Source organism: Liolophura sinensis, chromosome 9, assembly GCF_032854445.1.
Source record: "Liolophura sinensis isolate JHLJ2023 chromosome 9, CUHK_Ljap_v2, whole genome shotgun sequence".
NCBI classification, from domain to species: Eukaryota; Metazoa; Mollusca; class Polyplacophora; order Chitonida; family Chitonidae; genus Liolophura; species Liolophura sinensis.
The window spans coordinates 35,502,957-35,530,731 of NC_088303.1; the positions used below are offsets into that span (position 1 = coordinate 35,502,957).

Genomic DNA, 27,775 nt, shown 5'->3' on the forward strand with positions numbered 1-27,775 from the left:
TAAATTATAGAGAGCTCACCCTACGGTCTATGATTATTTTCGTCTTGTCCTATGTCCGTATATGAGGCCAGGGAGAAGTCAAACATGTTCATGATTGTGTCCGTCATTATAGCCACCATGCACCAGTTCGGGAAGGGCTTTATTATATATACGGTATAAGGTTGTACTGAGTGACAGCTTGGCCCGTGTCTGTGTGTGTGTTTTTATCTTCATTCATGATGGCAAGCCCTATACGAACTTCCACACGTTAATAAACCCTCTGTGCCTATAGACGTCGTCCAGAGTTGAGTTGGGCAGAAATCATATATACATGTATATACACACAGCGTCATACCTACACTGCTTATATGAGCTGCTTGCAACAACAGAGGGAAGTTGCGGTGTATTTTCACTCCACACCTGGCATCGAGGATATGGTGCACGTGGTGGATCTGTGCAGGGTCAGAGGTCATATGAGGAACGTAGAGAACCAATCAAACCGGACCTAGCATTTTGACGCACCGGGATTTCTCACTGAGCTTTAAATAAAAGACCTCAGCTCCGCGTGCAAGAATGACAGAGTGACATTAAGAACGGGGAACTCGTGTATACAAGAGCAATAAGGGCTATCATTGTCAATAGCAAATGACCTACTATTTGTATACCACTCTAGAGGATATAACTTGATTATTAAGAAAGTATTTCACGTGTTACCGGCTCTGTACCACTTCATGCGAGGCTTTATCCAAGGTGGAGCAATTAAGGGGTATACCTTAACTCGCTAACAGGTTGGCACTTGTCGTTGAACTGTTCCACTTGTGTTTTTTTAGACCCGTGGATTACCGTCTGTTGGATTATCCCCTGTAAAGCATACCCGGGGATTAAAACAGAACTGTGTTTTTCATCATTCCTCATGACACTCAGCAGACTCGTGTGGTAGTTCCAACGGACAAACAACAAGATGAAGTGTGGAGAGGCTCTTCTTCGGTCAGCTGTGGCTGGGACATTCATGTTGTTTTCATGTCTGCTTCTGGGCGTCTCAGGCTCCGAATCCACCGGTGGGAGAAACCGCCTTTCCAAAGATGCCGTGAACGGCTCGCAAGGCTACAAAGTTGCCGACTTTGACTTCGCTCATGTGGAAACGCCATATATTATATCGCTGTGGATATTGCTGGCCAGTGTCGCTAAGATAGGTAAGCCAGTATGTATTATATTTAAGCATATTTTAGTGTATATCTGTATGTATTCAATAACTACTGTGATAACGTTTAAATTGATTACCCAGTGAGTGACTATACAGATTATCATATGATATACACCAAAGGTGAATAACCACATGGTTTAACTGCACACAGGTATTTTCGTGCTAATGACCGTAACCCTCGGATTAGTACCGCTATAAGTCCCCAGTACACGAAAAGCTTCAGTTCTTTTATGCAGTACTTGTGAATAAAACCACAGAAGCGTTTAAATCCATTCAGAATACATGCAAATGTTAACCTGCATATAGACAAACCCCGTTTACTGGCGTGATTCAAAGTTTAATGTACGGTTAAGGACCCTTCAATAAAACGGTCTTGTTTAAACATTAAAAAAAGACAGTTACAAGTGGCTATCGAGTTGACAATGGTTTTTCGTTCACTGATGTTCCTTCAACGTAGGTATGACCACTCGACGTGTCGATGACCTCTACTGATGGCCTGATATACATGTAACGATATAGTTTTGTCAGTACAAAATGTATAAACCCAAACCTATAAATACTTAACAAGAAGACACAGGAATTTTTTTTTTGAGTATTATTGTATACCTTAAAGCTTCGAGATATCCGAGATCAATTATGCACGCATATCTACATAGGTTTTCAAAACTATCAAGTATCAGCTATCAACGATCAAGAAAAATGTAAAAATCTGGTAAAATTCGTTCAGCTACCATCGGAAATACTTGGTAGATAACATGCATTACCATTAGAGCTATTCCAACACGCACAGGTATACATATTAAGCTTTTGATGCTTAGACAACTTCGTGACTGATAACAGTCTGCTCTGTGCTTTTAGCTGGCGGACAAACGTAATAATATGAATGAAGTGCATGGGCGGAAATCATCATAAAGTTTGAATTAAATTTAATAATATATTGCAATTTAAATAGAGATTCATAGTTTGCACTACGGCAATTTCATGGATCTTTAAATGCTTTTGATTACTTATGTGAAATCGGCCTGAACTCATTTCTGGTCAAAACGCGTCAATGCACGTGCTCATCGCGCTTGCGTGCAAAACAATGAGGTTGATTGTTACTTCCCCCTAAGTTAGATTTCACAAAGGCCTTCAAGTTTTCCTGAATCTACCCAAAATCCGGTGCACTTCTTAATTATTACATACAAAATATCACGCACTTTTCTGGGTGCGCGTTATTTCAAAGAAAAGAGTGACTGTCAGGTGACCAAAGTAATATAAGTAGAGCAAGTGTTATATTTATCATGAACACCTCTTTAACAGTGCCTTGCATGAAATAAGCCGTTTTCACACATTCAGAGGTCCTAAGTTTCACGCTTTCTCAGCTGACGACTTATAGATTCCAGAGAGTTACAGCTAAACAATCACTTTTCCCCCAAATCCCCCCACCACATACACGATTTCTAGAACCCTATCCAATCAGGCCTGTTCCACCCTGGACACTTACATGCCCCGACTGAAAAGCGCGAATTCACAATAACCGCGACATACCGTAAAACTTAGATGTCGTCTTCCACTCAAACCCTTCATTAAGGTCATGTTAAAAGATATGATGTCGAACAACAGATCAACTGACCATCCGGCTGACCAACCGACCGACCAATCGACCAACCAACTAAACAACCATCCGACTGACCAACCGACCGATCAATCGACCGACCAACTGAACAATCGGCCATCCGACTGACCAACAGACCTACTAATCGACCAACCAACTGAACAACCAGCCATCTGGCTGACCAACCGACCGACCAATCGACCAACCAACTGAACAACCAGCCATCCGACTGACCAACCGACCGACCAATCGACCGACCAACTGACCGACCGAACGACCAACTGACCAATAAACAGATCGGTCGATCGACCAACTGAACAACCGGCCATCCGATTGACCAACAGACCAATCTATCGACCGACTAACTGAACAACCGACTGACCAATTGACAGACAGGGCGAATCCTAGAATTGATTGGTAGATGGGATCTGACGAACAGATGTTCTTCCGTTCCAAGTATTAGCATGATGAGTACCCTTTGTAAAGTGTCGTCTGCTTCTTCCAAAAAAAAACTGGAAACGCAAATGTGGTGTTAGTAATTTCCTATACATACTCCTCTTAGCGGAAGTACCTTGATTTAACTGACGAGTGTCGTTTCCGGAGAGAAAAAAATTTTTCAATAAAGTTGTTTAACGAAGAAAAAATGTGCTTTTGTCATCGAGTATTACTCGCAAGAGTTGTTAAGTCAAGCTCAAGAGTGACACGTAGAACTGGATCGGGGTTAAATCATTCCGCAGCACACTCTCGTCATCGCCAATGGTTAATAAATCAAACGATGGAATGCTAGCTCCAAACATTTCAGACGTCGATCAACGGCGAACTACTCTGAACGATATCTTAGGTAACCAGCTGTCCATTTGCAGAAGTCTCACATCATTTATTTATTTATTTATTTGATTGGTGTTTTACGCCCTACTCAAGAATATTTCACTTATACGCTGGGAGTCAGCATTGTGGTGGAATGAAACCAGGCAAACCACGACCATCCGCAGGTTACTGACAAACCTTCATGGTCGGAGAGGAAGCCAACTCACAGCGATCACATTTGTGAGAGGCTCCTGGGTCATTGTGCTACACTAGCATGCTAACCACTGGGCTAAGGAGGTCTCCTCCACTTGGTGACACAAAGCGGTGAATGGACGATCCACGTGTGTGGTTTTCCATTCGTTGGAGCCTACTTGTCTTCCACCAATATGGGATGTATTTCTGTACGTTACACCCTGAAAAGTTCGCCAGTAACTTGTCGAAGGTAGGTGGTTTACGCCGGGCTCTCAATTTTACACTACCCGCAACTCAAGAATTTTTTAGTATGACATTAAGGAACAACCCAATGAATGAATATATAATATCGTTGAACAAATAACTAATGCAGCGGTAAACACCAAAGAAACGGGCTAACAAGCGAGCAGGCAAGAATCCTTAACTAATTGTGTTGGCGGTTCTTTTGTTTCTCGGAAGAGACCTTATTTAGAATCTCTCTGACTGGATTGCTGTTCACCTGATCATGGCAATAACCTTGAGTGAGAGTTTGACATGCCTCATGCTCGTGCACATGGCTTCAGTGTAGCCGAGGCCGACGACTTAAACCGACGACTAAGGCTAGAGTAAGTGGAGTGGTAATCAATTATCTAATCGTGTCAGTTGTCAAATGGTCACTTTAATAAGATATATGCCTTTCTCAGGCGCACCTCCTTTTCCTTTAACAGCGAACAGCATTTTATGACCTGAAGAAGACTACATGGAAAAAAGGTGGAACGGTGCATATCACGAAAGTTGCATTTTACGGAGTCGTATATAAAATACAATAACATAGTGGATGTAATAAATGTAAAAAAAGAGTAAAGATTCTGAGTGTTTGAAACAGTATAATATCGCTTTGTGTGTTTGACAATGTAACGACAAATAAACAGCGGTGAATACTGTCGCGAGATTTGTAAGTAGACACGTTCCGGTGAGGTTTGTTTGAAACACACACTCACAGCTGTCAGTTTGCCCGCGCGATTTGGCTGGTCTGATGGCGCCCATCGTTTTACCCGGCACGCACTCTCTGCAATCATGTAGCCCCCGCTGTGGACGCATTGAGGGGGATTTTAATACGGACTGACTAAAACACAGGCACGTGTTCACGCAATCTGGGACAGCTTTGGCACACCATGGGATGTACTGTAGTCAGTTAGGTGGGCATATATCTTTAGAAACTCTGAGGAAGATCGTGGGATGCGTCATTCGTAGTGGACTGCATGAGGGCGATAGCCTGTACAGGAATCATCGCCTTCACAGGAAACAAAGTTTTATAACTGAAACCAAGCTTTTATTTAAAATCAATCATTTAGCCAGCCTGTCTGTAACAGGGTACCTTATTCCGAACAATGGCTTCTCGGGTCCAAGCTGAACTGATCATTGTTCTCTTGCAATGTATCTTTACCACGCTAACAGTTAGCTCACAAATCGCCATCGCCAAGGCGGAAGTGCACAACCTGCGCAAAAGATGCGTCCGAATTACTTTAGGGAGAAAGGTTCACAATTAATTAAAGAAAAGAATACCAAATCAAAATACAAAATAATATAAACATATCTGTATCTAAGTATATAAGACTATTTGTAAGCTTAATTGTCAAAAACATTACTCATTTTGCATAATAACAGTGAACGGAGAGCATTATTGCCAGGCACATGGCAATCCTGTAGCGTATGCAGTTAACATAGTAGTTTGACCTACTGTACACCAAATAATAAGGCTAGCGATGGGTTGCAAACGTCAACTACACTGCTGACTTTTCTTACTTTCATTTCACAAGAACCTATTCTCGGTATTCCATAAGTCATCCAAACATGCAGGAGTACAGAAATTTTTTGATGCTTGATTTGGCCGTTTTTGGGTTGAATTCAACTCCGGACATGTGGCTGCATGAATCTGGAACAATTCCAAGAGGGAGAAACCGGTTTCACCATTCATTCATCATTCATTTACTATAGTACTATGGGCAAAATGATTACATTATCTTACTGGCGCTTGCAATTATCAAAATCACATCCCCTCCCCACCAAAATCCCCCCGGACAATACACATTAAATTTATAAATTTCATTCCAGGTCAAACTTAATTATCACTCTGCTAAGTTTGGAAGGTATAAAGACAATCATGTGAGCCGAATCACCTTGTATTTTTGATCATAGTTTGGGGAGATTAAGCCCTTCCTTGTTGTTTACTCTTTTTACAACGGTACTTTTTTGTTGTTTACCTTGTTTGTGTATGATTCTCCATAATCCCACTTGTAACATACACACTTAGTGTCAGGTGACGTTAAATGAAATAGTGAACGTGTATGAATCAGATGGCTTTCAATTAGCTTTCTAATTAATTAGTTAATTCTTACGTAATCAAATGTTTGATTAAGTATACATGAATGTTAATCAAATGCATTTTGTCTGCAGCCAATGTGATCGTGTTCTAGGCTGTACATGAAACAGGCTTAGGAGTGGAGGTTTCATCTTGAGTTTTGAGCATAGACATTCTCTACTATTTTTATTCAGTTTATAATTTTCATCAACCTCTCCCGAGATTTGTTTAGGTTCCATGTAATGGAGACGAGGAGCGATTCTTAATTCATTCAATGCATCGTTTATGTTATTAGCAATTATAAGTTCGACATGTTCTGTTTTGAAAGAAATATGATAACCCAGTTATAGGTTAAATATGCGAAGGCCCCTTGATTACAGTCCTGTACAAGTACTCTTGACAAGGTCTGTCTGCAACCGGCGGATGGTTGTGGGTTTCCCCCGGGATTGGGCTGGTTTCCTCCCACCATGATGCCCCGCCTTGTACGGTTGAAATATTCTTGAGTACAGCATAAAACTCCAATCAAATAAATCAAACTTGAGAAGTAATACTGACATCTGCCCCCGGCATTGGCCAATATCATATCATATATACCGTATAAAAGGCCATAGTTGTACAGCAGGTTATGTGCGAGTTGTGCAAAACAAGGAGCAAAAATCCCGATGTACCACATGCTATTTCAATGAATCTAGAAAACACCCATGATAACCGCTAGTCTTTATCGTGGATCTACTCGGCAAATTCTGAACTACATTTTCAAATTTATTGTGATATTTTATTGATTCACTGTGTAACCCATATGAAATACCCAAGTCATGCTTGGAAAACTTGCATTTGAAGTGCAGCTTAACATAGTTTCATCAACACAGCAGTATGAATTGGTTGTTTTTTATTTTTATGAAAAAAGAAGTGTTTTTGTTGAAAGCTTCTGGCTGGTTGACAAGTATAACAAACGTTCGTTATAGGGAAAACTACAACGATGCTTATCACGTCGTATTGTGATTTTCTGCATTACACTTCCTTCAAAGCTATTTTATAAAAACAAATTCTATCAAACACTTCCCTAATACCATGCTTAAAAAGAAAACAGTAGTAAAATGTTAAAGACAATGCGTTTCATCTGACGTGAAAGCCGTACAAATACGGTACCGCAGGGTGTCCGGTCAGGCGGCCACGTTAGTGCGGGGATTCCCCTAACTGGATATCACCCTAGTTGCTCTTCTCTGAGCAAAATACCTCAACATGCTCAGTCTGTATCGTTTTTTTTTTTTTTTTTCTTTTTGTTTTTTTTTTTTTAGGGAAGAGATTGTGTTACGGGACTACCTCTAATTAGGGTAAAGGTGCAAATACCTCTAAAAATACAGCTATCCGTGTAGATATAGCCCGTGTTTTGGATTAGTCGACAAGTCATATATATAGGCTGTGGAGCGGTATTAAACAGATCAGGTAAATTAAGCTGTCATATTATGGTTGAGGGAATGAAAATCATCTTACATGACACTTTTGCGCGATATAACAGAAAGAATAAGCCAGATAAAATAAACTGGTTGGTTTATTGTATACGATTTTATAGTAGCACACACACACACACACACACACTTATGGACCTACATTACGACACGTGAAGATTTGATTTTATTAAATATCAAGGTTTATTATAGAAATATAATTTACTAAATAGGCTAAACACGCAGCCTACGTTACAATTTAAGATTTGACAGAAAACTTTATTTTCTTGGGTGCAATCCATTTTATTTCCATGAGAATGAAAATACATGTAGTTAAGCTCAAAATAAAAACCAAAAAAAAATATAAATAAATAAAACACAAAAAACAAAACACGTAATCTAATAGATGTGTAGCGATATGGATTCCTGTAAAACTGTGCTGAACATAATCGATCACGTATACATACACACGTCTGTTTTATATGCAGAAGCCATACTGTAGCGTAAAGTAAAGTCTAGGCTGCATATTATATGACGACGGACAGGATTATGGGCACTGGGGGATGTACATATAGATATTACTTGCATATTATTACCGACGTATATACAGGCATACATAACAGTTTAGCCTTACGCTTAAAGACCTGATATGTCACTCGAGCGTGACGTCTATACATGTCATCTCTTGCCTTCCTGAGAAAGCTCTAGGGCCCGGATAAGGATTTCCTGACGACCAGGACAGATCATTGTTTGAATATTCCTCACTGGCTCATTGTTTGGATTCTGAAAGCGTAAATAAATGAATAACTGAGAAATGAATATAAATACATAACGGAAGCGCCGCTACGACATTCAATACGGCAACTCGATTATGACGTATACAGGCTATGCATGTACATTTCGGGCTACAACCCACTGTAGGGATTTCCATGAAAATGTGAAGTAAGTGAAAAAATTACGGATGAAGATTTTACTCCCACTATCCCACGCAAGCTAAAAAATAAAAATGAAATTTTGACGGATAGCAATAAATTAGAATTAAAGCTAGATATGTTTTAAAAATTCTGAATTCTATGAATCAAAGGTGTGGTCAACAGATAGGCTCGGAAGGTTAGCTATTCTTAAGATTTATTTATTTATTTGATTGGTGTTTTACGCCGTACTCAAGAATATTTCACTTATACGACGGCGACCAGAATTATGGTGGGTGGAAACCGGACAGAGCCCGGGGGAAACCCACGACCATACGCACTTTGCTGTCAGACCTTCCCACATACGGCACGACGTTAAACCCCAAGCACTCCCACGTACGGCTGGAGAGGAAGCCAGCATGATCTGGACTTGAACTCACAGCGACCGCATTGGTGACAGACTCCTGGGTCATTACGCTGCGCTAGCGCGCTAACCAACTGAGCCACGGAGGCCCCAGTTATTCTTAAGAAGCAAAACATTGAATCGTTCCCTCCAGATGTACTGGTACCTCAAATTCTGTGTTGGGTTATAAGTAACACATACAACTTATAACAAAAAGTCACCTCGACCTAAAACCTTCATTTTAATTCATTTAAAAAAAGCCTTTTTTAAATTTTGAATTCAGTGAAGAGTTAAGTATGAAAACTTATGTTAAACAATACCCCAATCAAACAAAATGAAACAGACAGGATCATGATGAGTTATATTTAGAAATGTTTGTTAACGGGATCTTTTCTTTCCTCCTGGAGCATTTGTATGCATCTGACCCATGACTGTATAGTACTGTTTACAGGTTCAGTGCAGTGTAGGGTTTGCTTAAGCTGTAAATGTGTAGCGTTAATAGAATAGCGAAGACCCATGACTACACAACACTGTTTACAGGTTCAGTGCAGTGTAGGGTTTGCTTAAGCTGTGCATGTACAGCAGAATAGCGATGACCCATGGCTATATAACGCTGAAGTGTTATCGCCTGAGGCGTAATTCCAAACCTACAGAGAATTAGTGGAAAAACGTCAGCGTTTTGACGGTCAAGGTCACTCGCTAGATACCGGTTTTCACATTTATTGGTAGGTACTCTCTGAAAACACAACATCTATTGTCTTAAACACCCGAAACTGGGCTAAAAAAAACCCTCACAAATTCCAGCTTCCTCTCAGGTATAAATAAACGCACTATTGCTTTTTTGTGAAGGTTTTGTGTCAATAAAGGCGAAAAAAGACAACATCTATCACATGGAGGGTATTCATTTTTCAGTAATTGCACCATATTTTGCCAACTAATTGCTAACCTTTATTTATTTATTTATTTATTGATTTGATGTTTCCCGCCGCGCTACATATATTATTTATATTCATTCGGTGACAACCTGAGAAACTTTTGGACGGTAGGACACATAACTTAGGAACATGTCAAGTTATCTTAAGACAAACCTGTCTAGATTTCAACTGGTGACAACATAAACTATACACATTTTATTTTTTAAATCTGACTTGACTTAAAATAGTTTTTAGGATTCGGGGCCTGTAAGATTTGGCCGACCTTATGAATTAAAGTATACGAACTGAAACACCGGCGTAAACGGAGAATTAATGAAGAAGTTCAAGACCTCGAGAAGGCATACAAATCGATGACATGATCAATGACAGACCGATTCTGTGAATCAGCTTTTTTAAAAATCTGTTAATAATGTTTGTGTTATTTGTGTATTATGTCCGTTCCTCCCGAACAATCACCCACCCCCGACAATCAAGAAATACACTTTTTCAGTAAATCGAAATCAGTGACACTTTGATACACATCTTCTTATTATAAGAGTAGATACATAGATATATGGTATAGGCCTACATTATGGACTCGACAACTCTGTTAAATGGTGCAGTTGTGGTATTCCATTGTATAAAAACTGGTCATTTTACTGTGGCTCGACTTTAAAAACTTTGGATCTTAAATATTTTGTTGTAACGTCTTTTTCCCTTCGATGTCGACCAGAGTATTGTGGTAAATGCAGAAGGCAAAAAATAAAAACTTCACAGTACTTGACCAGTGATACATATGTATGATGTCTGAAGCTAATGACATGCCACGGCTATGGGTAGGCGACAAGGTCAACCGAGCCATAATCTTAACTCTTTGTTCCCAAGACTGTAGTTTCGCGTTTAAGCCATGTTTTAAGCTCAAATAAACCTTCCCCGCTCCTTCATGCGCTTTAATCATTAATTTGTTAACTGTTCCTTGGATGTGAAGTAAAACTTTCACTGACATGTTACGTAACTCTGGCTCTTTACATCACAAAGGTCATTATCTTTTTTGTTTATGGAACTTTGAAATGTTTTTTCCTTTTCTTTGCGAAATGAGTATACAAGCAAGTCATTGTTCATCCCAGGTGAGACGACAATGTCAGCAAAGCGTCCATGGGTTCGTGCGCACCTTGGATGTTGACCTTAAACTGCTAAGGCAGTATCAACTGGAAGTATTCGGATGTAGCCGGTACATCAGATGTTCATTATATAAGCTACCTAAATGCAGGAGCACACATAAGATGTGACAGTCATAGAATAGAACTGTGGACGGAAATTTAAATCCAGTTTTCAAATCCGACAGTCGTATGACACCCATAAACTTCCAAAACAACCTTGTTACCTGAGACAATACGGATGACAGATTTGGGTGAAGTTGTGACGTTTGTGGTACTAGAGCAGTATAAGCACTCACTGTACGTACAACTGTGTTATGGCAATTGGAACAACTATAGAAAACGTTACAGAAGCAACTGTAACATTATAGTCCACATATCCAAATACAAGACACCTAACACACCTAGTCAAACGGGATCAAAGCATCAGAGATAAAATTAATGAATACTTTATCCCAAAAGCAAGTTTTACGTTTGTTTTAAGCCCCGTTCGCACTTAGACGACTGCTGTGCCGAACCTTTGAGGGCGTAAGATTCGTTTTGCATCGTGTAGCAAGAGGTAAATTGGCATGAATTTCACGACAGGCTTTCGACAGTCACGAACAAGTTGCGAAACCGTTGACAACATTTTTGAGTTTTTGAAGAGCTTCAAAAGAATTATAACGATATCTGCTCTCCGTTTATGACAGATTTACGAATAACTAAGAATGCGTTTCGACACAAACTATCGTAAAGTCATTTTAATTCGCAAGTACTTCGTACCTTTTCTCCCTTAATCGTCTGAGAGCCGTTAAGACACAGCGATGCTTCCGGAATGATTACGTTACCTTGACGATTGCAAACGACAACTCCGCGAATATTTACGAGGCTTTTACGAAAAGTTGCGATTCATTACAAACACACGTCAACTTAGAGTTTTTGAACTTTTTGAAAATGTAGCCCACATGGAAAACCGAACATAAATTCATTACGAACGCTCACAGATCATTACGAAAGCCCACGAATGCATGCACGATTATATTACGACATCAGTTTGTTAGGGTTCGGCTAAAAATTCGTATAAATGTGAATAGGGCTTAATGAGATATATAATGTTATATAAATCAAGTGTTTCTTGCCACTTGTTCATCAAAAGTCAAGAGCCAAGCAATGTCCTCCCACGGTATAGAATGCAGAGTTGTCCGAACCATTATGGGAACAAAGGCCATATTAGGTCTGATTTTATACGATTATTTAAAGAAAATTAACAACATACTTAAAAATCGTTGGAAGATGGAGTTTACGAAATGGATATAGTCTTAGAGTTATTGTTTGTTCTACGCAAGAGCTTCAAAGTTTCGCCTTATACTCGCATTTCACATTTAGCATTTAGTTTGAAATCACATGCCATTTGGCCCGGTGTTTGAACACTGTGACAAGATGTTTGATGTCTTAATATGATACTTTAGGTATTCTAAGGCAGTCTTAATGAGTGGATCTTCCCAAAACTGATTATTGATTATTTTTGTATGTTTTCTTTGTACATTTGTTTATTTCCTTTCATGTGTTCCAGGTTTTCACCTTTATAACAAACTGTCCTCGATATTTCCTGAGAGTTGCCTGCTCATTGTGATGGGTGTGGTCGTCGGGGTTATTCTATACTTCAGCAAAGCCGCCACTGCGGAGAAATACACCCTGAGCCCCAACACCTTCTTCCTCTTCTTGCTACCACCCATTGTTCTGGACGCTGGGTATTTCATGCCTAATAGAGCCTTCTTCGACAATATAGGCACGATATTGTTGTACGCTGTAGTGGGGACTCTTTTCAACACCGTTTTTATAGGAGGAGCTCTTTACGGTGTTTCTGTAGCAGGTTGGATTGGTGTTGAAATAAACCTTCTCCACTGTTTCGTATTCAGCAGTCTCATTTCGGCTGTAGATCCTGTAGCTGTCCTCGCAGTCTTTGAGGAAATTCACGTGAATGAGATGTTATATATCATCGTGTTTGGGGAGTCTTTGCTCAATGATGCCGTCACTGTGGTAAGTCATGCAGTTAAATTTATTTATTTATTTGATTGGTGTTTTACGCCGTACTCAAGAATATTTCACTTATACGACGGCGGCCAGCATTATGGTGGGAGGAAACCGGGCAGAGCCCGGGGGAAACTCACGACCATCCGCAGGTTGCTGCCAGACCTTCCCACGTACGGCCGGAGAGGAAGCCAGCATGAGCTGGACTTGAACTCACAGCGACCGCATTGGAGAGACTCCTGGGTCATTACGCTGCGCTAGCGCGCTAACCAACTGAGCCACGGAGGCCCCTCATGCAGTTAAAGAAGTGATCTGATTTAGCGCCACTTTATATATAATGTGTGTTATATTTCCCCTTCATGAAGCATGGCTAGATTATCATTGGTTGCAAGTGCTGTTTCCTCTAACCTCGTTGTCAACTGGATTCGTAGCAGATCATTGAAAACCACTTGCGTTATATCAGTGTGAAGCGCATATCTGTGTTTTCACGCCTGGGAAAGTTCGTTGGTAACTTGTCAGTGGTCGGTGGCTTTACCCGGGAACTCCTGCTTCGTCTACCCATTGTGCTGACCATCATGATCTAAGTAAAAATTCCAATTCAGTATGGTTTTAAATAACAATCAGATAAATAAATACTACATCTAGTATAATATTTTACCCATTTCGTGAAATCTAATATACTTTTTGTTAGGGTCGTGTCTCGTCGGCATACAGTTCCCATTGCTGAAATCTCATTGTTGAATATATAATTGATATTATCTGGAAGTGACGGCAAGCGCTTAAATCGTTTTGTTCGGGATATTCGAAGCATTGAGATGTTAATGCTTAGTTAGAATTCATGAGTAGGTGAAACAAAATTTTTAGGTACACATGAGTTTATGAAACAATTAATATTCACCCGAAAAGTGTGCCAGGACAAAGAAAATTTTTATTCTCCACGCGGAAAGACGACTATAGGAGTCAAACATCAAGCAAATGAAATCTCGTGCTTAGGTTTTGATCTGGTCACGAACAGATACCACATGGCTTTGTTGCTGTCCGATAATCTCGGGTATTTATAAACCGCCTCTGTCCCGTCACGTAATTGTCAGATATATAGTCTGGGAGGAGTCATGATTTTACCATGGCAACTGCACTCGGTGATTGACACCTGAGTCAAAATCTCTGCTCGATCCTCGAAAATTTTTTAGAAATTGTTGTTTGTGCGCGTGTCACGACTACTAATTATCACACATATAGACACGCGTGCATGTGCTTTTCCAGGCTATTTATAGTGTCAGATTTTACTGGCTGACACATATGTACATATGACACACACTCAAGACAATATTCTTGCAGGTGTACGCCAACGTTATAAAATCATCCTCTGTTTGCTACTGTTGGACATTGCGTATTGCCAACATTGACATACCCTAGCCTAGTTCACTGTCTGTTTTATTCAAATACACACTTGCATTACAAACTTTTACTTTTGCTAACATTGCTAGCTTTATGAAATACATATATTATACCGAGTGCAAAAATTTGGCTACATGAAATGTATTCGACATCAGAGCCATCACACTCCGGGGCGTGTGGTCCCCAACCTCTTGCAATTTTCTGGAAGAAGGGGCTATATCTAGAATCAGTTTTATTCTTTGTTTTTAGGATGGTGGTTGTTGATATAGCAAACTTCTACATATATATAGGGCTATGATCTCCATCCTCACACTTTTAGTCATGTTTCATTTTCGTTTCCACCAGGTGTTGTATCACATGATGGAGGCTTATAGCGAGATCGGCGAGGAATTTATTGAGCCAGTCGATATCATCAGCGGAATCGGCTCATTCTTTGTCGTCGGAATTTGCGGCACGCTGATTGGTGTAATCTTCGGCTTCCTCTCCGGATTTATCACGAAGTATACCGATCACGTGCGCGTGATCGAGCCTCTGTTTGTGTTCGTGCTGGCGTATTTATCTTATCTCACCTCAGAGATGCTCCACCTCTCCGGTATTTTGGCGTAAGTATCTACTTTCAACATTTTTTTACTTATAACTTCTATAATCACCGTTTCCCATTTTATTGCATCATTCATAGGCATTGTATATACGATATCTGCCAATTTGAATTAATGTAGGTTTTGGAAACTAGCCCAATGTTTATTGACTTGATAAAAGTTTTCTTCGTAGAACTATACAGTATTAGAATCTCCGCATTTTGTGTAGTAAGTGTATGTAAAAATTGTATATTTATCTCAGATATGAATGAGTAAGGAAACGCTGTATTTTTTCTTGTTTGGTCTCTGTTTGTTACAGCATCGTATTTTGTGGGATTGTTATGAAGCAGTATGTGGAGGCGAACGTCTCTCAGAAATCGCACACAACCATCAAATACTTCATGAAAATGTTGTCCAACATCAGCGAGACTATAATATTCATGTTCCTGGGCCTCTCCACTGTGATTGACAATCACGACTGGAACGTCCCCTTTATCCTGTTCACCGTGCTATTTACCCTCGTTTTCAGGGCATTGGGTAAGTAAGAGTAATCTCCCTTGGGTCTCCCTTCCCGTGGGTGGTGGCCAATGTGCTGGATACTACCCACGGCCACTCTTCAACAAATCTGAAATTTTACAATTCTGTGAAATTTGTTGATTAATCGAATTGCCCTCAGTTCTTAGGAATAACTTTTGAAAAAAAAAAACAGTTTCAAGAATCTGTCAAGCAATCTATCAATGAACCAGTCACTCAGTCACTCAGTCAGCTAAACAATGTAATCCATCGATCCACAGGTGTAATCATCCTGACCTGGTTCGCTAACCGTGTGCGCCTTTGTCGTCTGTCAAAGGTCGACCAATTCGTCATGTCATACGGTGGCCTGAGAGGCGCCATTGCTCTGGGGCTTGTCTTGCTCCTCAAAGAGGACATTGTCCATCAAAAGAGAATGATGGTGACTGCTTGCATCGTGGTGGTTTTCTTCACTGTGTTCGTTCAGGTAAACCTCGTTTTGTTATTTAACAGCATGTTTTAACTATTTATTTATGCATTTTTTAATTTATTTATTGTTGTATTTCATAACTGTGTATGGGTGTGCTCAAAAACTTTTTACTAATATCAAGGTAGTCAAGCGTATGCAGTGCCTGGAGTAAACCACCGACCTTTGGCAGAAAGTGACAAACCTCTCGACTTAAAATTGCAACAAAACAGCAGTAGCCCAATTCAAATATTCACATGAGGACAATTAAAAAGGTTTTGTCATCGTAGGTGTACATAGACAATACAAATTATGCAAATTCTGATCGCTTTTCGGAAGCGTATAATTGCCGAGTGGCGAAGACGGTTGTGTTTTAAATGCTTCAGGACACACGATGTCTGGGTTCCGTTCCAATCTTGGGCACAGAATTTGTAGATTTCCCCGCTCTCACTTAGAGACGTTGTTGGCAATACGCGATTGACCACTATGTTGCAGCTGCTCTGAATGTATGAGATCGCACTGGATGACACACAAAAATCACAGACTACACAGAGAACGCAGTGTCACTAGTGGCTCAGTTGGTTAGCGCGCTAGCGCAGCGCAATGACCTAGGAGTCTCTCTTCCAATGCGGTCGCTGTGAGTTCAAGTCCAGCTCATGCTGGCTTCCTCTCCGGCCGTACGTGGGAAGGTCTGGCAGCAACCTGCGGATGGTCGTGAGTTTCCCCTGGGCTCTGCCCGGTTTCCACCCACCATAATGCTGGCCGCCGTCGTATAAGTGAAATATAAAAACACCAATCAAAATCAAATCAAGTCAAAATCGCAATACTAATTTGGACTGAATCTACGTACATGGACAAAAAAAATGAAGTATGCAGTCAATAGCCGCAGCTGTGACACAAAAAAGAAACATGTATGGCATATCCATATCGTTCATTTATGTAGTTAATAGTACTTTGTTTTTAAATATTAATTACAAGATTCCCCTTCAATTTGATATCGACGTTGTTCTTGTAAGAAAGGGTGAATAATATAATTTGAGTCATCGTATCCAAACATACCGGGGTCCCTCGCTGGCTCAGTATTCAGAGAAATCTGATCCAGAAAGCCACACGTAAAGTTTTAGTCAGACTTCAGACAAAGCTGATCCAGAAAGCCACACGTAAAGTTTTAGTCAGACTTCAGACAAAGCTGATCCAGAAAGCCACACGTAAAGTTTTAGTCAGACTTCAGACAAAGCTGATCCAGAAAGCCACACGTAAAGTTTTAGTCAGACTTCAGACAAAGCTGATCCAGTAAGCCACACCCAAAGTTTAATTGGGTTACAGTGAATCACTGTCACTATCAGGCCCCCAACCAGTGAGGGGGGAGAGATGTTCTATGCTGTTGATAATTCTATGGCATTTAATTCATTTTAAGGCAAGCTGCAGACTGGAATTGATATTGTCCTACTCAACTTGTTTCGTGTTAGTGAAATTGCGCAAAATGGGGAATAACACGAAATAAGAGCATTTATATACACTGACGGGAGAGTAAATAGATGCAACTTAAGATTTTTGTCTTCATAAATATTCAGTACATTTATGGGGATCTCTTTTATCTCTAGTTTGCTATGCTGTTTCCAGGGTATAACAATAAAACCTCTGGTGAACTTCCTGAAGGTAAAGAAGGCTGATAAACGTATGCCATCGATGAACGAGCAGATTAATGAGCGGGTAAGTAGCACACTTCCGGAAAATGATCCGCCATGAAAAATGATCAAAGACGTTGACCTTGTTTAATTTACCGTATTCTTGGTCTAGAATGAAACTCTATACTTTGTATTTCCACTTGGTTTCCTGTGCAACGTATACAGAGTGCAGAATTTGACCCAATACCTTTTGAGGACTAATTGTGTCAGTAATGCATGTTTCAGCAGCACGCGGTATAAACCCTTGAGTAAAACCTCTTTCTACTGATAATGCAGCTGCACTGACGAGTTCCCTGGGGTCTAATGGCGTCTGTCGGAAGTTATCGAGTGATTAACCAATGAGGTCGCGTCTTTGAATCAAGCTCCTGCTTCTTCGTCTGTGAATTTACGTCACGAGAGAAATTAGCGGTACATGTACATCAAAGTATGAACACAATACATGTAGGTCTTTCTAAACAATGCATGAATGATTTTGGTTTCAAGCCACATTGGCAGTATTTCAGCCATATCATGCCATTTTAACGGAGGACTACTGAGTATATACATGTGCACCTGAATGTTTGGACTGTGCCATGTATTGTAAAGGACTAGCGTATCATGGTAACATGGTTAAGACTCTTGTTTTTCGCAGGGGAATTTTCATGCATTCTCCAGTTTTCCCTGTTTGTGTGATCTTCGTTGCAATGAGCGATTGACGACGCTTGTGTATGACCGATTATGCAGCTGACTAATTAAGTTCGTTAGTAACTTGCCAAAGTCCGTTGTTAACTCAATGGGCACACCGGCTCCCGCCAACTCGTAAAACTGTCTGCTATTGAATATACATATAAGTGAAAAATTCTTGAGGATAGCGTTAAATAAAGGATAGCGTATAAACCGAATAAGGTCTGAAAGACTAAACAAATTATTCAGGTCTATCAGTTTTGACGGCTTGCCTGTAGTGACCCAATTTCTTGGCTAGTATGGAATGCGCAGCGAATTAAAATTAGACGTCACTGTTGGATTTATTATGTACAGTAGCCGACCTTTTAAGTACTTCAAGTACAAATATAAACGTGAAGATTGAGTGTGATGTTGAAAGTCATAAGCATCGTTTGAGAGTGCTTTGTTTATGAGTCAATCCGAAATAAAATTGCATTCTTTGTTCTGGCATATAACACAACAATAGACTCTTTAATGTGATGGCGGTAGTAGCCCTAGGCTATATGCCGCCAGTTCTGTATCTTTTTTCTTGGAGACAATAATATGACGAAACTTTATATCGTGCATGAGGAAAGTAAAGGAACGGAAGTAAGATTCATTATTTCCAAGTGTCACAATTCAGACGTGAAACACAAGCAAGGCTCAGTAATGTTTCCAGGTCTCAAAATAGAAATAAAGTTCTTATATTAATGTTTTCAGGTGTCAAAATTCAGAAAATCATGTGGACTAAGGTTCATTAATGTTTCAAAATGTCAAAATTCAGAAAGAAAACATGAGCAAGGTTTATTATTGTTTCCAGGTGAAAAAATTCGGAAAAGTTCAACCTCAAAGAGTGCATCATTTACGGCTATACACCTGCTTTTTCGCTAAGATATAGAATGGGAGTTCGTGGCAGCAACACTGTTAAACACAGAGCCCATTTGTTCCGAAATATTTCAGCTGTTAGGCCTGGTATTAACTTTAATCCCGACTAAAATCCCATTAGTTTCCCCATTAGAGTTTCGGCTGTTTGATGCACTGGAATATTTGTAAATAAGCTATGGCGACATTCGCATTTTCAAAGTCTGCATTCTTTGTGCGCTTGACAACTATGAATCTATAACCCATCTCGTCACATGAGGAGTTTTGGTTGATACCTGGCTGTGTTCGACTATTTTTCTTCCTGACACCTCTGCTTCTTCTCCCATAAACAACGGTCACTATAAAGGCGAAAAAGTCTTGATAACTGCATTAAACACCATACATGCAGTCAAATCAAAACATGCGTTACAATGTTCTCGTACTCACTGCTGAAAACAGTCCAATTCCGGCATGTTCGTTTCCTGTACGTATAAACCTACACACTCCGTCGTATCAGTGAAAATTTAGTAAGGCGTTAAACTACAAACATAATTTTCCAAACTAAATGTGTGCAATAAATTATCAGAGATTTCATGATAGTCGTATATACGATTTACTTATATACATTTCGATTCCTGAAACGCCATCTTAAATTTACAATGGCGTCAGAATGAAAATCAAGCGTCTTCGTGAAACAGCGCGGACCTATATATATATATATGTATATATATAGGTTGTTATATACTTCTTTTTTTAGTTTAATCTCTGAGAAAAATAACTCCCTCGTGCTATTTATAACACGATATTTAATTTTGTGAATGTATGATAAGTATGAGGCCAGCTGGGTGTATGACGTCGTGACAACAATGGTAATAGCAACAGCGGGTTAAAACCACAGTAATTAGAACAAACAATTCAACACGTACAACAAGTAATGTGCTGAGTCATTTATTGTTTAATACACGCATGTGCCTGCTGGGTTATAAAAACTCTCCTTACGTGCATGCCAGACTCTGTTGCAGGTTGATACTAGCCAGCGATACTATTAAAAAGTTATTCTATCAAACAAACACATTTTGATGCTAAAAAGTAGCAGTCTGCTGACTTATTTCGCTGTAGAAGTAAATGGCCGCGGATTGTCTGGGATCATAACATTCATACTTTCTTAATCTCACATTTTGCACAGTGTTAGTGGATGTTACATATGACGCCAGGGAGAGGTATTATACGATAATAGCAAAATTCGCATATAAATGTAGTAATTGTCGCAAACACCAGACAGTTACCAGAAAACAATGCTATGAAATGCAGTACTAGTATTCTCATAATATTTAAATAGGATGACAGTCCATGTTTACTTTCACCATCTTATATACGACTGGATTTGCTATTGCCGCATAGCGTTTACATACATCAAACCATCAATGGTTGCCGTATGCCAGTAAGATTTTCACGTAGCGGAAGTGATGGGTGGAAGTCGAATGGGCTCGTGCGGGAAGTGTTTTCCGTGTTAATGGTATTGTTATATCCAGGTTAATGTGACATGTGTGCAAATATTTACGGAAGAAAAGTCCAGTAAATTGTATCATGAATTACTGAATGCCAGCTGAAACACAAACGATATAAATATGCATGAGCAGGCCTATGTTAATGAGTTCATGTCTGCATTAGAAATTACAGTCTCCAGACGGCAACATTAAAGGTATATTGTTAACGAAAGATCACGTGCTTGGTTTAATTTGATATTGATCTTAAAGTGGAACTTAGCGGTGTTATACATGTATATCATAACTGCCGTGTTTCGTGCTGTGTGTTACTACATTCCCCCCCCTACAAAACACAAAAAGGAAAAAAAAAAGAGACAATACATATTCGTGCCATAATAGGAAAAACCAAATAGGAAAGCTGAAATCATGAAAACAGCAGACTTTCGCACATATGTCACACCAAGCTGAATCACTTATCAGTAAGGGGCCTCCGTGGCTCAGTCGGTTAGCGCGCTAGCGCAGCGTAATGACCCAGGAGCCTCCAACAGTGCGGTCGCTGTGAGTTCAAGTCCAGCTCATGCTGGCTTCCTCTCCGGCCGTAAGTGGGAGGGTCTGCCAGCAACCTGCGGATGGTCGTGGGTTTCCCCCGGGCTGTGCCCGGTTTCCACCCACCATAATCCTCACCGCCGTCGTATAAGTGAAATATTCTTGAGTACGGCGTAAAACACCAATCAAATAAATAAATAAATAACTTATCAGTAATACCACTAAATTACTGTACAGGACGGTCCAAGAGAAGGTAACTGGAGAGAAGGATCTTTTGCGAAAATACATGTATACATACACTGATTCGCTATATTTGATTTTGAAAGAATTTGAAAGAATGAAAACTTTCAAGGGATAATGATGTCTTTTTGATCTTTCCACCAGTTGCACCAGATGAATCGGTTTACATGCCACGCCCCCCCCCCCCCCCCCCCCAAAACAAACCCAAACCAATAACCGATAACAATAACCGATCGTTTTTCTTTTACATTTAAGTTTCCTTCTTTTGAAATCAACACAACTAAAACCAGCGGTAATGATGGAGGATATATGAATAGCTGTGACAGTGTGGTGCTCAACCAGATTGGGTATAACTGTTTTGCTGTACGCTTATTTATTTATTTATTTACTAATTTACTAAACTTGGGTTCTCTTTTTGTTGTAGTTGATGGATCACATAATGGCGGGCATCGAGGATGTAGCCGGGTATTACGGGCACCATTACTTGCGAGATAAGTAAGTATACGTATGTCATCCACCGTGATAAGAAATGTTCCTGTTGCTACCCTTACAGGCTCAAAGTGTTTGCCTCGTGATCTGTAGATCCCAGGTTCAATCCCGATTACAGTCATACCGTGGATTTAAAAATCAGTGGCCTTGGCACTACCTGGCGTGGCTCTCAGTAAAACAGGATAGGTAGCTCCGGTTTTAGTATATAGGACTAGGTGTGCATGGTGTCTTGTGCATGGCATTCCAGTGAGGCTGCACTATGAACATATGTCGGTGTTGGATCTGTCCTGCTACAAAGAGTTTATCGTTATAAAAATTCGCTGTAACTACGACTTTCTGTGAAAAGTGGATGTCGTATTACACTCAGGTTCTTCCTGGTGAAATATAATAACAAACTAACAGAGTAAAACCAGAGCAGCGATGACAGTGTGATTGTTATCGAATATCGCAAATAACCGGTGAAGTACGGCCTTTTGTCAGTTTACCTCAGAGTTTTATTCTAACTGTTCAAATGCTTATATACTTTCACAGCTAACATGGATTAATGGTTTATGTTAATAGATAGGATGTGCAAATTGTGAGTAACTAAATAATGAACCCATAGGGTGACTAACGGCTATGTTTGTCGCAAATAAAATGAGGTCGTTTAAATATATATATATATATATATATATATATATATATATATATATATATATATATATATATATATATATATATTTATACACACACACACACACACACACACACACACACACACACAAAGTCACTTTCAGGGTAAACTGGGATGAAATGTACCTAATGGCACAAAGTGACAATGAGCGATACAAACTAACAATAGCAAGTGACGAAACACAAGCTAACAAAAGTGCTCTGTATATATATATATATATATATATATATATATATATATATATATATATATATATATATATATATATATATATATATATATAAAGTAAGTAAACTTTGCTGATAATATCTCCCAAAACGATTCTCCTTCAGATACGAGAGATTCAATAACAAGTACCTGAAGCCACTGTTGATGCGGGACAAACCCAAGACGAGAGAGACGAAGATTTTCCACGTGTTCACCAAACTGAACATGAAAGAGGCCATGAACCATTTAGCCGTGCACGGCTCATTCAACATCCTCGACATGGCCAAGGAGCCGTCGCTGGCCAAAATTATCCGCAATTACTCTAACCACTCACTGAACGAGTAAGTAATTTCCTCACCTCTTGCAATACGATTAGCGGTTGAATGAAATCAAGTTTAGAACGATTTGCCTGTATTGCACGGTGTATAACTTGAGCAATAGAAAACGTATTCGTTACGATTATTTTACATTACGGTACCATTTATTGTTTCACAGGAATGGGGGCGAACCGTTGCCAGCATCACACTTTGAAGAAATAGAGAAATCGGACACTGTTTTAGACATGGCGGCCGTGGAGGCTAAGTACAGCAAGAAAATGGCAGACGACAGTAAAATCCACCACATTCTGGATGATGCCATGTTTGTTCCCAGGAGAAGGGTAGTTATGAATATGCTGAGGCTTTTATCAATCAAAATCTACTGATCAATAAACTTGGCGCTCAGCACTGAGAGGTTAGAGTACTGAAACAGAACTGGTTGACGCGGTGTCAGTATAATGTGACTGGGTCAGATGTCATGCCTGGTTTCTTCGGCGTGATACTTCAGTGGCCGCAGCACTTCGGCGGCATAGACTCGTCCTGCCGCAAGAAGACACAATGTTTGTACACACACCTAATGACTCCTCGTCGTCATATGGCTGAAAAATCGCAAAGTACGACCTAAAATCCAAGAATTCATATATACATACATTGTTTATGTGCTTATTGAGGCGCATATTTTAGTACTCACTGTTCTGTTTTCCACTTGCAGTTCTCTACCGCTCAGAAGCACGTGATCCCAGATTTGAATAATCACCCGCCGTTCAAGCATCACATTCGTAAAGAGATCCGACGATTGGCCAGTATAGGGAAGCAGCGAGCCAAGACGACGAAGTCTATGTACAGTAACGCCCGTGGCGGGGAGAACCTTAAGCCACACAAGAATGTCAGCTTTAGCCATTCAGCGCCTCCCAGCAAAGGTAGCTGCCGTTAATCGTTTATAATAATAATCATGATAATAAATAATAATAATTTGGTATGGTATGATCATTCACATCCGATTACTGGTAATCTTCTAAACAGGGCCATTCTAGCACGTGTATATTCTAGTTCTTCATGTTAGCACAGGACACGCGTATCCAGACTCCGTGGCTTGGGCGGAAATAAATGTTTACAATTAAACGGCATATTGAGATGAGATATAGTGTGTTACAACTAAACAATTAAGTTTTAAAAGAGTATAGTGACAAATAACATGGATAAATGGACTAAAATCCAGTGTAAAAAACCTGTTCGAGAAATACACTGGTTTTCAGTATGATGTATGATGTAATTATACTCAGAGTACACATTGTTTGACCTTTAAGGTTGTTATAGGTTGTTAACCGAACTAATGATGCTCTTCTCCACAGAAAAGAGACAGTTTAGAAGCTCCGACATTGACAGCCTTAATGAGGAAGAGGATGTGGGTATCGTGTTTACCGCGCGTGCAGGTGAATCTGAGATGCAGGGTAGGTGTCCTTCTTACTTGTGTATTCAAAATGAAATAACGGCGAATCCCACCTGCCTCTAACACGGATTTCCAAATTTGATGTTCTCTACTGTTGTTTCCAGAAATGCGATGCATTTGTGTGTCTAGCATAAATTAGAAACATCAATAAATCTGTCAACAACGTGCCGATGGTCGAGGGTTCCCCGGTTTCCCTCCCACTATAATGCTGGTCGCCGTTGTATAAATTAAATATTCTTGAGTACGACGTAAAACATAATGTATTAATTTTGGTATATGAGTGCACCATTACTCAGAAATTGTAATGTTTTCTGTAAGATGACTTGTACATGAAGTTCAAGCGAACTTTCACATTGCCTATATGTCCATCAATCATCTAAGCGTTAATTCCGTTTACTGAATAGTAAGTGAAATTATCAATTTATTTTTGTTCATATTCATTTTACAGATTACGTAGACGGATCAAACACAAGCGGACTTGACAAAACAGCCGCCGAGAAGCAGTTGCCATGGAGACGCCTGACCAGCCGAGACGAATGTCCAGGTTTGTCCGAAGCGCCATCTTGGGCAAACAATTTAGCCTATCACGGATTGACAGACTCTCCATGTGCATCTCCTCAACAGACGATTCAGCGGGAAGGGGAGACAACTCTGCCGACTGTGTTTAATATTTTCCCTCGGAGAAAATCCGAGGACACAGATAGTGCAGTGGGGGTGTCCTACGAGTACTTAAACGTCTGCCCGGCTACGGGAGAACCAATGACTAGTGACGAAGCCGCCACAGCCGAAGTAAGGATGGCAAACGCTGTTCATGCGAGATTTGGCGGCAATGGTAACACGTTTCGCGATAGAGCAGAGAACAATGGGCACAGAGACTCAGGAGTTATTGACTCTGATGAAAACTGTGATACTTTATCTAAGATCCCAACAGTCGAGGGAAATGAACATCCAAGAAAAGTACAAGGGGAGCAACGCCCCTCAGCAACTGATATACCGAGGAGTGACCCTGCAGACGAGACAGAGGAAACGAAACTGTGACGTTGCGAAAGCGTTGGAATTTTGGATGCTTTCACCCAAATGTCACTGGTGGCTCTATTTTAGGTGTGGCGACCTTACTAAGAGGTTAGCTTCACATTCTTGTAATGTTGTTATAGAATACGGAGGATTTGCAGTTTTGCCTAGTGTGGTATATTGCTTACGGTGGCTTAGAAGAAAGACATACATTGTGCGTAGGAAATATGACAGATCTTTCGAAAAACTTGTCACTGATTTAACATTACGAAGTTTTAAAAATCCACCGATATAATTTAATAACTCCGCCTATCAAAGTGAAGGCATATTTGTCATGTCTTGTAAATCTCTAGGAAAATGTCAAGCTAATTTATACTGTGTTACTGTTTGCTTGTTTTACTTTGACGTATTATTAGTGAAGTGCAGTAAACATCTAGTCATTACCCTAGATCGGACAACTATACTTTTGACAGAAACGGTTCACCATATTCATGCATAACAAGTATTAAGTCCCTTACCACCTCGTACTTTTTCGCGTTACTTGGCGTTCTTTGACACTCCTGTAACGGAACAGACAAAAAGGCCCAAATACAACAACCAGAGGCACATTATGCCAGTGAACTTGATATGCTCTCAACCTTTGCTCTGAGGTTGCGTATGTTAATAATCGCACGTGTTGAGACAGTTATTGGCCTAGCAGAAGAACAGCTCTTTATACAAGCCACACGGGGCTGTTTACGGTTAACAGACGTCATTTGTACCTCGTTTGTACCTCATTTTCAGAGCTTTTTAACAGTTCCGCTATCCACCGGACACCGTGCAAGTAACGCGAGACAAACGAGATTCAGTGAGACTAATAAGGTATATTATAAACGGCCATTTTTTGCTGGTGACTACTCACTAAGTCAGAACATTTTTTATACACATTGTCATAAAGGTCACAAGTTTAAACCACGTCCCCGTTTATCATCATGTTTACTTCTTGAGAAAGGCAACATTGAGGGCTTCACAAGGAAGTTATTAACGCTGCAGGTCGTTTGGATATACAGTCACCCCTACCATCTATTCTATTATGTATGTAGAAACATAAAAAAAATCCATGTGATGTAACAGTAAGTCAGGTCTCATTAGACTGACGTTTGGAGAAGAAAATACCCATTTTACCGCACGCGCAGAACTCTACCTTTACTTTACAACACAACAACAACTAGACAAGTTTGACCTGTGGAAACCGTGCTACACACATGGGCTTGTTTCGACTTAGCCTCACCAATAATGTCCTTGCGCTGACCGTGGAGTGGTTGAAGAATTTTGGCAATGATGTAAAGCGAGAGTAGAGAGTGGCGCACTCTCTGTAAGCAGTATAGAGGACAGTGTGTAAAGAAATAATCGCAGTGATCCTCCCCACTCCCTCCCAACACACACAATTTTTCCAAAAATAGTAGCTGTTTGGTTGGGAAGCTTTCTTCCCACCACCTCGTCATCTAAAATGAAACGCATTTGTCAGTGCTTTCGGACACGACATCGCAAGCGTGTATCTTTCTAAATCGTTGTGTATCCTTTGCTGCTGTTCGGACGGCTTATTTTGGAGTTAGTCCAGACCGTAAATACTTCCTGAGAGTGAAATGGACATGTACATGGAAATTTACCATATGGAGCTCATTTGGCCCAACGGTTGGCGTAACCGAGTAGATCATCTGAGTTTTTCTGACAATGATCAACTGTGATACAAAATCAAACTAAAAGTATATATTGAGCATTGCAGTGATTTTCTGGGTGGAATTGAGGATTACGCATTATCTGATATTTTGTATATATGTGCTGACTGTTTCTATTCTTGTATTTTTTAAAAATGTAACTATTTATGTACATATATGCTGTATATATATACTCATTGAATATATTCCTATTACTCCGGGTATAGACTTGTAATTTTGTTGTTTCCCTTAATTATCGACGTATAAGGGTTCCCTTCCCTCACGCTCAGCGGAATTTTTTTCTTCTCAGAAATCTATTTGTGACTGTTTTTATATGTGACGTGCCATGATGTCACATAAACAGGAGCGTGGGACGTGGCTCATTGGTATGGTACAGGACTCGAACCCGCTGATCGTCGAGTTGCTGGTTCAGTACTGGCCTTGGATTTGGGAAGTCGTTATCTCACACGTGAAAACGTTCAACAACAATTTGCCAAAGATCGGTAATTTTGC

At 40.0% G+C, this 27,775-nt stretch overlaps 1 protein-coding gene across 1 annotated transcript; it reads left to right on the forward strand.

The window, feature by feature from the left end:
• Positions 1-570: 570 nt before the first annotated feature.
• On the forward strand, positions 571-27,484 carry LOC135475166 (sodium/hydrogen exchanger 3-like). Its single transcript, XM_064754952.1, has 12 exons — positions 571-1,172; positions 12,506-12,972; positions 14,707-14,963; positions 15,259-15,476; positions 15,734-15,936; positions 17,539-17,628; positions 21,843-21,913; positions 22,913-23,128; positions 23,283-23,445; positions 23,817-24,024; positions 24,457-24,555; positions 25,003-27,484. Exons 1-12 carry the CDS (start codon positions 941-943, stop codon positions 25,590-25,592), a joined length of 2,814 nt encoding a protein of 937 aa, XP_064611022.1. The 5' UTR covers positions 571-940; the 3' UTR covers positions 25,593-27,484.
• Positions 27,485-27,775: the final 291 nt, after the last annotated feature.